The sequence below is a fragment of the Oncorhynchus tshawytscha genome, linkage group LG09 (assembly GCF_018296145.1).
Source record: "Oncorhynchus tshawytscha isolate Ot180627B linkage group LG09, Otsh_v2.0, whole genome shotgun sequence".
NCBI classification, from domain to species: Eukaryota; Metazoa; Chordata; class Actinopteri; order Salmoniformes; family Salmonidae; genus Oncorhynchus; species Oncorhynchus tshawytscha.
This window is the reverse complement of record NC_056437.1, coordinates 45,376,951-45,390,668: the sequence shown is the minus strand read 5'-3', so window position 1 is coordinate 45,390,668 and position 13,718 is coordinate 45,376,951. Positions and strand designations below refer to the sequence as shown.

Sequence of the window (13,718 nt, the reverse complement as noted above, 5' to 3'; positions counted from 1 at the left end):
GTGCCTCTTATTTCGAAACCTCTCTGTTCCTATGCATGCCTATCCTCCATTTAAAGGGATATCAACCATATTCCTTTTTCTATGGCTTCCCTAAGGTGTCAGTCTTCAGACATAGTTTCAGGCTTGTATTTTGAAAAATGAGCGTGAAAGATCACATTGCGTAAGTGGATAGGTGGGGGCTTTTTTTTTGCGCTACAGAGTAAAGCGGCCATTGTTTCTCCCGGTGTTATTGAAAAACCTACACACCCGTTTGATAGATTATTGAATATATATTTTAAAAACCTGAGGATTGATTATAAAAAACTTTTGATATGTTTCTGTGGACATTATGGATATTATTTGGAATATATTTGTTAGCTAGTTAACATTTCACAGATTGCCAGGGTCCAGTAAGCACCTAAGGCGTTATAACTTGAGGAACGGCAAGGAGTCATATACCAGTTAATACTATAGCGAATTGGTTAGGTTACTAATGTTACCTCACCTGATGTTGTAACGTTAGCTGTCTGCCTTCATTAGCCAGCTAATTTTCACACCATAAACTCAATTACTTGATCTGTGAAGTTGGCTAATGTTGTTCAACATTTCTCTGGCTAACAAACGGAGAATTCGATCCAGCTAGCAAGATACTTAACAATGCTTGTTCCACCACACTTTCTCCCTCATCTCAAACTTTCCAAATGCCAGTTGTTTTTCAGTTACAGCTCATGAAGTATGCGCCATCACCTTCTCGCCCCGGTCTCCGTGGGCAGGCTTCTCACCTAACTCTTTGTTATTGTTCAGGGGACGAGCTGCTGTAACCGGAAAACTGACTTTACACGCTGTCTTTCCAAAGCGCACGGTGATGCGGAAATCGGCAAATTGGTTGTCTCTTCAGTCGCGTGCTGCATTCTGTTATATGAACGATCGTCTGAGCCTTGGATACAGCCAGTAGTGATCCAAGCGCCCCACCAAACTTTTCTCATCGGATCTACACGAATCACATAGGCCACCTATTTTAGATTCAAAACTGAGAAATTTTGCCAAAAGGTGACTAGTTTGCATCCCTGTAATGTAGACCTTCATAGTAAAACAGTATGTTTTAATAAATTATTTGCTGCCCTGAACATACACTGCTCAAAAAAATAAAAGGGAATCAAATGTATCAACTCATGGAGGTCTGGATTTGGAGTCACACTCAAAATTAAAGTGGAAAACCACACTACAGGCTGTTCCAACTTTGATGTAATGTCCTTAAAACAAGTCAAAATGAGGCTCAGTAGTGTGTGTGGCCTCCACGTGCCTGTATGACCTCCCTACAACGCCTGGGCATGCTCCTGATGAGGTGGCGGATGGTCTCCTGAGGGATCTCCTCCCAGACCTGGACTAAAGCATCCGCCAACTCCTGGACAGTCTGTGGTGCAACGTGGCGTTGGTGGATGGAGCGAGACATGATGTCCCAAATGTGCTCAATTGGATTCAGGTCTGGGGAACGGGCGGGCCAGTCCATAGAATCAATGCCTTCCTCTTGCAGGAACTGCTGGCACACTCCAGCCACATGAGGTCTAGCATTGTCTTGCATTAGGAGGAACCCAGGGCCAACCGCACCAGCATATGGTCTCACAAGGGGTCTGAGGATCACATCTCGGTACCTAATGGCGAATTTGCCAATCTTGGTGTTCTCTGGCAAATGCCAAACATACTGCATGGTGTTGGGCTGTAAGCACAACCCCCACCTGTGGACGTCGGGCCCTCATACCACCCTCATGGAGTCTGTTTCTGACCGTTTGAGCAGACACATGCACATTTGTGGCCTGCTGGAGGTAATTTTGCAGGGCTCTGGCAGTGCTCCTCCTCCTCCTTGCACAAAGGCGGTAGCGGTCCTGCTGCTGGTAGCGGTCCTGCTGCTGGGTTGTTGCCCTCCTACGGCCTCCTCCACGTCTCCTGATGTACTGGCCTGTCTCCTGGTAGCGCCCCCATGCTCTGGACACTATGCTGACAGACACAGCAAACCTTGCCACAGCTCGCATTGATGTGCCATCCTGGATGAGCTGCACTACCTGAGCCACTTATGTGTGTTGTAGACTCTGTCTCATGCTACCATTAGAGTGAAAGCACCGCCAGCATTCAAAAGTGACCAAAACATCAGCCAGGAAGCATAGGAACTGAGAAGCATAGGAACTGTTATCACCTGCAGAACCAGTCCTTTATTGGGGGTGTCTTGCTAATTGCCTATAATTTCCACCTATTGTCTATTCCATTTGCACAACAGCTTGTGCAATTTGTCAATCAGTGTTGTTTCCTAAGTGGACAGTTTGATTTCACAGAAGTGTGATTGACTTGGAGATACATTGTGTTGTTTAAGTGTTCCCTTTATTTTTTTGAGCAGTGTATTTAGTATTGTTTTATCTAAAAAAGGATAACCATTTTTATTCTCTACAGGCTTCCTTCTTTTCACTCTGTCATTTAAACAAAACAAAAATATAAATCTGCAACAATTTAAGATTTTACTTAGTTACAGTTCATATAAGTACATTAGGTCTGAATTAATTCATTTCAATTGACTGAATTATGAATTTCACGACTGGGAATACAGATATGCATCGGTTGGTCAAAGATACCAAAAAAAGGTAGGGGTGTGGATCAGAAAACCAGTCAGTATCTGCTGTGACCACCATTTGCCACATGCAGCGCGACATCTCAGAGTTGATCAGGCTGTTGATTGTGGCCTGTGAAATGTTGTCCCACTCCTCTTCAATGGCTGTGCGAAGTTGCTGGATATTGGCGGGAACTGGAACATGCTGTCGTACATGTTGATCCAGAGCATCCCAAACAAGCTCAATTGGTGAGACGTCTGGTGAGTATGCAGGCCATGGAAGAACTGGGACATTTTCAGCTTGCAGGAATTGTGTTCAGATCCGTGCGAAATTGGGCTGTGCATTATCATGCTGAAACATTAGGTGATTGAGGTGAATGAATGGCACGACAATGGGCCTCAGGATCTCAGCACTGTTTCTTTGCGCATTCAAATTTCCATCAATAAAACGCAATTAATATTAGTTGTCCATAGCTTATGCCTGCCCATACCATAACAGAGTGCCGCATGGTGGGGTTTACAATATTGACATCAGCAAACCGCTCACCCACACGACGCCACTGTCTGCCATCTGCCTGGTACAGTTGAAACCAGAATTAATCAGTGAAGAGCACACTTCTCCAGCAAGCCAGTGGCCATCGAAGATTAATATTTGCCCACTGAAGTTGGTCATGTAGCCGAACTGCACTGGTCAAGACCCTGGTGGGGATGACGAGCATAGAGATGAGCTTCCCTGAGAATTCTTCAGTTGTGCAAACCCAGTTTCACCAACTGTCCGGGTGGCTGGTCTCAGACGATCCCGCAGGTGAAGAAGCCAGATGTGGATGTCCTGGGCTGGAGCCATTACACATGGTCTGCGGTTGTGAGGCCGGTTGGATGTACTGCCAAATTCTCTAAAACGACGTTGGTTGATAAATGAACATTCAATTCTCTGGCAACCGCTCTGGTGGATATTCCTGCAGTCAGCACGCCAATTGCGTGCTACCTCAAAACTTGAGACATCTGTGGCATTGTGACAAAAATGTACATTTAGTATGGCCTTTTGTCACCAGCACAAGGTGCACCTGTAATGATCATGCGGTTTAATCAGCTTCCTGATATGCTACAACTGTCAGTTGAATGGATTGTCTTGGCAAAGGAGAAATGCTCACTAACAAATGTAAACCAATTTGTGCAGAAATGCTGAAAAGATTTGAGCATTTCTGGGATATTTTATTTCAGCTCATGAAACATGGGACCAACACTTCACATGGCAATTATTTTTTGTTTAGTCTAGGTTAGTATTTGGAGTAACTACAATGTTGATCCATCCTCATGTCTCTCTTGTCCCACTCTCCATCACTGTCATTAATCTCTGTTTTGTGTCACCATTGGCCTCATGGTGAAATCACTGAGCGATTTCCTTAGTCTCTGGCCAATGAGTTAGGAAGGATGAAAAAACCCTCCCTGGTGTTCATAGTTGAATCTGTGCTTGAAATTCACTGCTCGACTGAGGGACCTTACAGATAATTGTATGTTAAACATTATTATTGCACACAGAGTGAGTCCATGCAACTTGACAAAAGCACATTTTTACTATTGAACTTAAGGCTTGCCATCACAAAGGGGTTGAACATTTGAGTCAAGATATTTCCACTTTTCATTTTTTATTAATTTGTAAAAAAAATTACAGGTGGGGTTCTAAGAGGGGTTCTGAAAAACACTTGTGGGGTTCTAAGAAGGGTTCTGAAAAACACTTATGGGGTTGTCCACTAAATTGACTAGCAACAACAACTGGGACCTAAAAGACACCCAAGAGCACCCACTATACTTGCCCAAAAAAAGATTAACAAAATTAAAACCTACACCAAACCAATAAGTAGAGAGAAAAAAATACACGAAAAAACAGGAAGGAAGATCAGATTGGGATATATATACACACAGTGGGGAGAACAAGTATTTGATGCACTGCCGATGTTGCAGGTTTTCAGCCATGCCTCCTTGCCCGTCCAACATTTCCTTATCTCCCACCCCTTCTAATGTGACTAGCCCAAACACTCCTCCCTCTTTTTCCCCTGCCCCGCTACAAAGCTTCTCCCTGCAGGCGGGCACTGAGTCCGAGGTGCTAAAGGGGAGCCCCTATCAATGCCAAGTCTACAGTGGGGAGAACAAGTATTTGATACAAAGCATGTAGAGGTCTGTACACTTCAACTGTGAGAGACAGAATCTACAACAAAAATCCAGAAAATCACATTGCATGATTTTTAAGTAATTAATTTGCATTTTACTGCATGACATAAGTATTTGATACATCAGAAAAGCAGAACTTAATATTTGGTACAGAAACCTTTCTGTCGATGGCCAATACGGACTTTCAGCTCCCTCCAAATATTTTCTATTGGGTTCAGGCCTGGAGACTGGCTAGACCACTCCAGGACCTTGAGATGCTTCTTACGGAGCCACTCCTTAGTTTCCGTGGCTGTGTGTTTCGGGTCATTGTCATGCTGGAAGACCCAGCCATGACCCATCTTCAATGCTCTTACTGAGGGAAGGAGGTTGTTGGCCAAGATCTCGCGATACATGCCCCATCCATCCTCCCCTCAATACGGTGCAGTCGTCCTGTCCCCTTTGCAGAAAAGCATTCCCAAAGAATGATGTTTCCACCTCCATGCTTCACGGTTGGGATGGTGTTCTTGGGGTTGTACTTATCCTTCTTCTTCCTCCAAACACAGCGAGTGGAGTTGAGACAAAAATCGAGCTTTTTGGTCTGATCAGACCACATGACCTTCTCCCATTCCTCCTCTGGATCATCCAGATGGTCATTGGCAAACTTCAAACTGGCCTGGACATGCGCCGGCTTGAGCAGGGGGACCTTGCGTGCACTGCAGGATTTTAATCCATGACGGCGTAGTGTGTTACTAATGGTTTTCTTTGAGACTGTGGTCCCAGCTCTCTTCAGGTTATTGACCAGGTCCTGCCGTGTAGTTCTGGGCTGATCCCTCACCTTCCTCATGATCATTGATGCCCCACGAGGTGAGATCTTGCATGGAGCCCCAGACCGAGGGTGATTGACCGTCATCTTGAACTTCTTCCATTTTCGAATAATTGCGCCAACAGTTGTTGCCTTCTCACCAAGCTGCTTGCCTATTGTAGCCCATCCCAGCCTTGTGCAGGTCTACAATTTTAAACCTAGTGTCCTTACACAGCTCTCTGGTCTTGGCCATTGTGGAGAGGTTGGAGTCTGTTTGATTAAGTGTGTGGACAGGTGTCTTTTATACAGGTAACAAGTTCAAACAGGTGCAGTTAATACAAGTAATGAGTGGAGAACAGGAGGGCTTCTTAATTAAAGAAAAACTAACAGGTCTGTGAGAGCCAGAATTCTTACTGGTTGGTAGGTGATCAAATACTTATGTCATGCAATAAAATGCAAATTAATTACCTCATACAATGTGATTTTCGTTTTAGATTCCGTCTCTCACAGTTGAAGTGTACCTATGATAAAAATTAGACCTCTACATGCTTTGTAAGTACCGACAGAGATGGCCGCCTCGCTTCACGTTCCTAGGAAACTATGCCGTTTTTAAAGTTTTTTTAAACGTGTTATTTCTTACATTGGTACCCAGGTAATCTTAGGTTTCATTACATACAGTCGGGAAGAACTACTGAATATAAGAGCAACGTCAATTCACCATCAGTACGACCAGGAATTTGACTTTCCCCCAGAACAACGGAATGGATCCCAGCCTGCGACCCAAAACAAAGACGTCGTAAAAGAGGGAAACGAAGCTGTCTTCTGGTAAGGCTCCGGAGACGGGCACATCGCGCACCACTCCCTAGCATACTTCTCACCAATGTCCAGTCTCTTGACAACAAGGTTGATGAAATCTGAGCAAGGGTAGCATTCCAGAGGGACATCAGAGACTAATGTTCTTTGCTTCACGGAAACATGGTTCACTCGAGAGACGCTAACGGAATCAGTGCAGCCAGCTGGTTTCTTCACGCATAGCGCCAACAGAAACAAACATCTTTCTGGTAAGAAGAGGGGCGGGGGCGTATGCCTTATGGCTAAACGAGACGTGGTGTGGTCACAACAACATACAGTCGGGCAAAAAAAGTATTTAGTCAGCCACCAATTGTGCAAGTTCCCCCACTTAAAAAGATGAGGCCTGCAATTTTCATCATAGGTACACTTCAACTATGACAGACAAAATGAGGAAAATAAATCCAGAAAATCACATTGTAGGATTTTTAATGATTTTATTTGCAAATTACGGTGGAAAATAAGTATTTGGTCAATAACAAAAGTTTCTCAATACTTTGTTATATAATTATATACCCTTTGTTGGCAATGACAGAGGTCAAACGTTTTCTGTAAGTCTTCACAAGGTTCTCACACACTGTTGCTGGTATTTTGGTCCAGTCCTCCATGCAGATCTCCTCTAGAGCAGTGATGTTTTGGGGCTGTTGCTGGGCAACACGGACTTTCAACTCCCTCCAAAGATTTTCTATGGGGTTGAGATCTGGAGACTGGCTAGGCCACTCCAGGACTTTGGAATGCTTCTTACGAAGCCACTCCTTCATTGCCTGGGCGGTGCGTTTGGGATCATTGTCACGCTGAAAGACCCAGCCACGTTTCATCTTCAATGCCCTTGCTGATGGAAGGAGGTTTTCACTCAAAATCGCACGATACATGGCCCCATTCTTTCCTTTTACACGGATCAGTCGTCCTGGTCCCTTTGCAGAAAAACAGCCCAAAAGCATGATGTTTCCACCCACATGCTTCACAGTAGCTATGGTGTTCTTTGTCCTCCAAACACGACGAGTTTAGTTTTTACCAAAAAGTTATATTTTGGTTTCATTTGACATTCTCCCAATCTTCTTCTGGATCATCCAAATGCTCTCTAGCAAACTTCAGACGGGCCTGGACATGTACTGGCTTAAGCAGGGGGACATCTGGCACTGCAGGATTTGAGTCCCTGGCGGCGTAGTGTGTTACTGATGGTAGGCTTTATTACTTTGGTCCCAGCTCTCTGCAGGTCATTCACTAGGTCCCCCCGTGTGGTTCTGGGATTTTTGCTCACCGTTCTTGTGATCATTTTGACCCCACGGGGTGAGATCTTGTGTGGAGCCCCAGATTGAGGGAGATTATCAGTGGTCTTGTATGTCTTCCATTTCCTAATAATTGCTCCCACAGTTGATTTCTTCAAACCAAGCTGCTTACCTATTGCAGATTCAGTCTTCCCAGCCTGGTGCAGGTCTACAATTTTGTTTCTGGTGTCCTTTGACAGCTCTTTGGTCTTGGCCATAGTGGAGTTTGGAGTGTGACTGTTTGAGGTTGTGGACAGGTGTCTTTTATACTGATAACAAGTTCAAACAGGTGCCATTAATACAGGTAATGAGTGGAGGACAGAGGAGCCTCAAAGAAGTTACAGGTCTGTGAGAGCCAGAAATCTTGCTTGTTTGTAGGTGATTCTTATTTTCCACCATAATTTGCAAATTCATTAAAAATCCTACAATGTGATTTTCTGGATTTTGTTTCTAATTTTGTCTGTCATAGTTGAAGTGTACCTATGATGTAAGTTACAGGCCTCTCATCTTTAAGTGGGAGAACTTGCACAATTGGTGGCTGACTAAATACTTTTTTGCCCCACTGTATATTTTTAAGGCCCCCACATATTTTTGAGGCCCCCACATGTACCACTCGAAGCATAATTAAAAAAAAAATCTAAATCCATCGGTTTAAGCTTGAGAAGTTTTTTTGCATGGGCTCCGTCTCAATCCATCACATCTGGCAATGTTGACCTTCCACATCTGAGGTGGAAGGCGACCGAGCTAGAGCAGTGTTTGTCAGACCAGGAGACATCCAGAATACGGGTCTTCTCACGAAAACATCTGTAGCGTCAGAGCACACTATTATGACCCCTCTATGGAAAGATGAGAACCTCACGAACACGATGTTCTCCATTTTGCTCTACCACCACAAGAGTCACGGGACTCGTCTGAAGGTAACCTGATAACATACGAAAAATAAATGGATATGCCCTGTTCACTTCCATGTAAAATATATACGGGTAATTATACTGTAAAATAACACATTTCAGGTGCTGCTGATAATAGTGCCACCGACACCGAGGCAACGGACATGTGTAGCCCATGTCCGGTGCCTATAGAAAGTCTACACCCTCTTGAATTTTTTTCACATTTTGTTGCGTTACAAAATAGGATTTAAATGGATATTCATTTTACAGTCATCGATCTACACAAAATATTCCATAATGTCAAAGTGAAAAGAAAATTCCATTAATAAAATGTGATTAATAAAAAGTAGTTGCATAAGTATTCACCCCTTTTGTTTAGGCAAGCATAAGTTAGTTCAGAAGTCGAATTTGGCGTAACAAATCACATAGGTTATACAGATTCACTGTTTGAAATAATTGGTGGTTGACATGATTTTTGTATGACTACACCTTCCTCTGTCCCATATACATACATACATACATACATACATACATACGTAAGGTCCATCAAGTACTGATTTTTTTAAGCACAGATTCAACTACAAAAGACGAGGTGCTTTTTAAAAGCCTCAAAGCCGGGCAGTGATTGGTAGATAGTTAATAAATCAGACCTTTAAGCATGGACAAGTTCATAATTATGCTATGGATGATGTATTGAAACACCCAGACACTTCAAAGATGTAGTTGTCCTTGAGCTGCAGGACAGGAAGGAAACTGCTTAGGGATGTCACTCTGAGGCCAACTACAGAATTCAATGGCTGTGATGGGAGACAACTGAGGATGGATCAACAACATTGTAGTAACTCCACAATAATTACCTAAATTACAGAGAAAATACACATAATAAAAATATTCCAAAACATGCATGTGTAAAGTAATACTGGGGAAAAAAACAGCAAAAGAACACACTTCTTGGCATAAATCCAAAGCATTATGTTTGGGTGAATTCCAACAACACTGATTTTCAAGCATGGTAGTGGCTGCAGCATGGCATAGGTATACTTGACATTGGCAAAGACTGGAAAGTTTTTCAGGAAAAAAAAACGGGATGGAGCTAAGCACAGGCAAAATTATGGAGGAAAACCTGCTTCAGTGTGCTTTCCACCAGACACTGGGAGATGAATTCACCTTTCAGCAGGACAATAAACCTACAACACGAAGCCAAGTCTACACTGGAGTTACTTACCAAGAAGACATTGAATGTTCCTGAGTGGCTAAATTAACGTTTTGACTTAAATCTGCTTGAAAATCTATGGCAAGATTTGAAAATTGCTGTCTAGCCATAATCCCCAACACCTTGACAGAGCATGAACATTTAAAAAAAAAAAAAATTATGTGCAAATATTGCACAATAGTGAACCGTTTCAGGAAACTAGGCATATGTGGCGCGTCACTACTTCACAGGAGCTCCATTTGAACGTAAACAATTTAAATCAACAAACAATTTGGGGCAGAAATATATTCTCGAATGTGAAATTACATGTGCCTTAATTAACAAACTTGTATGCAATCTGTAAATATGAATAAAATAGTTAAAATTATGAGCCAAGTTGATTTAGCCATGGAAAAAAACATCAACCTTCCCGCTAGCCATGATATGTTGAGCTAACGAGTGGGCTAACAATGCTGAGAGATGAGTTCGGATTGATCTGCCATGTAGCATGTTTCTCTCTATAATATGAGCTGGCCAAGTATGTGTAGGTAATCCTTTCTAACGTGGCTTTTTTGAAAGATATCAAGTAGTAAAACTGCATAAGTGTTGTTCTCCGCCATCTGGAGGGCCGAGTTTTGAAATCAGTGGAATAAGATTATGATAGCTAGGAAGCTGGAGAATATTCTGGCGTTTGATTGCAAACATGCAGACGGAGTCGAAAAGAGAACACACAGAAGGCCCCGGACAACATCTTCAAACTAAGGGCAAACATGGTATCGGTGACAGAGGGAGAAGTGTCCATCCATGTATATGGCTAAGAGAATCTATTTAGCTACATTGTCAGATTTCACACATTTCTAATTTAGTCAAATTCATTTTCATTTCAAGTTAAAGTGAAACTGTTAGCTAGCTAACTGTTAGCTGGCTGGCTAATTAATGTTTAGCTAGCTACATGTCAAAAAAAAAAAAAAAACTCCTATGCAAGTATCTATTTCAATAGAATATTAATTTCACTGCAAAACTGTCGATAGACGTAGCTGGTAAATTCGTTCCGGCTGTCTACTCCGATTTCAGTCAGTGTGCCAGAGCGCAGAATAACTGAAAAATTTACAAACGCTCAACACCCGTTGAATATGGCCAGTATCAGTAAATATTGGCAAATAAAAGTGTAATTAGATTAGGAAGTGGATGGCTGCAAACTTTCTACTTTTAAACTCGGACAAAACAGAGATGCTTGTTCTAGGTCCCAAGAAACAAAGAGATCTTCTGTTGAATCTGACAATTAATCTTAATGGTTGTACAGTCGTCTCAAATAAAACTGTGAAGGACCTCGGCGTTACTCTGGACCCTGATCTCTCTTTTGAAGAGCATATCAAGACCATTTCAAGGACAGCTTTTTTCCATCTACGTAACATTGCAAAAATCAGAAACTTTCTGTCCAAAAATGATGCAGAAAAATTAATCCATGCTTTTGTCACTTCTAGGTTAGACTACTGCAATGCTCTACTTTCCGGCTACCCGGATAAAGCACTAAATAAACTTCAGTTGGGGCTAAATACGGCTGCTAGAATCCTGACTAGAACCAAAAAATTTGATCATACCAGTGCTAGCCTCTCTACACTGGCTTCCTGTCAAAGCAAGGGCTGATTTCAAGGTTTTACTGCTAACCTACAAAGCATTACATGGGCTTGCTCCTACCTATCTCTCTGATTTGGTCCTGCCGTACATACCTACACGTACGCTACGGTCAGAAGACGCAGGCCTCCTAATTGTCCCTAGAATTTCTAAGCAAACAGCTGGAGGCAGGGCTTTCTCCTATAGAGCTCAATTTTTATGGAACGGTCTGCCTACCCATGTCAGAGACGCAAACTCGGTCTCAACCTTTAAGTCCTTACTGAAGACTTATCTCTTCAGTGGGTCATATGATTGAGTGTAGTCTGGCCCAGGAGTGGGAAGGTGAACGGAGAGGCTCTGGAGCAACGAACCGCCCTTGCTGTCTCTGCCTGGCCGGTTCCCCTCTTCCCACTGGGATTCTCTGCCTCTAACCCTATTACAGGGGCTGAGTCACTGGCTTACTGGGGCTCTCTCATGCCGTCCCTGGAAGGGGTGCGTCACCTGAGTGGGTTGATTCACTGATGTGGTCATCCTGTCTGGTCATTTATGAACATTTGAACATCTTGGCCATGTTCTGTTATAATCTCCACCCGGCACAGCCAGAAGAGGACTGGCCACCCCACATAGCCTGGTTCCTCTCTAGGTTTCTTCCTAGGTTTTGGCCTTTCTAGGGAGCTTTTCCTAGCCACCGTGCTCCTACACCTGCATTGCTTGCTGTTTGGGGTTTTAGGCTGGGTTTCTGTACAGCACTTTGAGATATCAGTTGATGTATGAAGGGCTATATAAATAAATTTGATTTGATGCTTTCTCCAATGAGATAGTTTCAGTCAATTGTGAATTGAAGGAAAGTTGGCAGTTGAACAGTGCACTGTTCAGATGCTAGAATTATTTTGGGATTAATGTACTATAGTAACATTTTTTCTCTCAGCAAATAACTTCAAAAAGTGACTGGTTCATGTTCATGGCACATTAAAAGGTAATACATTTTTACAGTTAAATTACTCTTCCTTATAAATGAAAACAATTGGGGGGGGGGGTGCTCTGCCTGGGACCTCCAAATCTCTACATCGGACCCAAATGTTTTTATTTATTTGATGCATCGAAATCATAATTTATTTTATACCTAAACCATTAAGATTTGTTGACAATTTGGACTTTGTGGCTACTATACAAGCTAATTGGAGCTTAATTACTGAAGGAGTCCATTGAGCAGGAAGACCAGGTGTGCGCGTGCGCAATACAGCGCGAGCGAACCACAGCAAAAAATATTACTTAACGGTAAATACAAATGGACAATTGCCCTTATCACAACATACGTCATAACCCGAAGAACAGGTGTGCCCCATACTTTCAAATGTTAACAGCAATTAATCTTTGCGCAAAAGCTCAAAGCAGTTTCTGTAGGATGTGATATCGTGCAATTCGGTCCATGGCAGATAAAGGCTGGAAAATAAATTCAATCCTTTTAAAATCCAAAAATTACACCGAAGTCTTTCAGTCTTTGAAAAGTTCGGAGTTAAACAGTGCAAAAACAAAGTATCTGACTCACCAGGGATCTTTCGTATGAATTTGGGACAGCAAAAATGCATAGAAAACGTTTGGAAAACACACAATAACAACTAGCTAGCTGGGACAAACGACACAGAACACTATGCAATGGTGTGGAGTCGCACGTCCCCCACAGTAGCTCGCGCTTTTCAAACTGTACCTGAAGATGTGTCTTGGAGATATCTCTCCAACTGCGGAAATGTGAGCTCCGGTAGATCCAGCAAAGCTCCATAACGCTCTAGAAAAGAGCATATCACGGCGTAGCTTGGGCACAAATCGGAGAATCCCGCCGATGGAGCCGAGGCAGCCATCTTTTCCAATGGTGGAGCAGCAGACTCGAAAAGCTCGGAGGACCAATGATTGCCCACAATTCACCGCGAAAAAGAAAATAGCAGCCCAGAGGTCTTTGCGGTAAAAAGTAAAATTACTAATGTAAAGAGTATGCGCGGGGAATGATCCTTCAGTGATAATTTAGTCACTGATGAAGGTGTTAACAGTTTCACATTCTTCCATAGTTAGGCAATTTAGCCCCAAAGAAATACATGGTAAGTCTGCCATACAGTGGCTCGGACGCAGCTGCCATTTTGTAGCTTGAATAACTTCTACAATGTGATACACTGCCTGCCTATTGACAAGTGTATCAATTCATCCACTTATAACGCCACGAACAATCAGTGGGGATAAAAGTACCGGAGCACCATAGAAAATGGCTCAAAAAATGAAAGTCACTCAGTAAAATACTACTTGAGTTAAAGTATTTGCTTTTAAATATACTTATGTATCAAAAGTAAACGTATAAATAATTTCAAATTCCTTATAAAAAGCACACCAG

General features: G+C 42.7%; 1 protein-coding gene across 2 annotated transcripts in view; it reads right to left on the bottom strand.

Annotated features, from left to right (window-relative positions):
- rsf1b.1 (remodeling and spacing factor 1b, tandem duplicate 1) overlaps positions 1 to 13,265 on the bottom strand; it is a 38,712-nt gene extending 25,447 nt beyond the window's left edge. Inside the window, exon 1 of one of the 2 annotated variants that reach the window (XM_024432075.2) lies at positions 13,047 to 13,265. In XM_024432075.2, coding sequence (XP_024287843.2) covers positions 13,047 to 13,197 — 151 coding nt within the window. In that variant the 5' untranslated portion in view covers positions 13,198 to 13,265. The remainder of the gene's footprint in view (positions 1 to 13,046) is intronic. The other variant, XM_024432074.2, reaches the window with a different exon arrangement.
- Between the last annotated feature and the right edge of the window lie 453 nt (positions 13,266 to 13,718).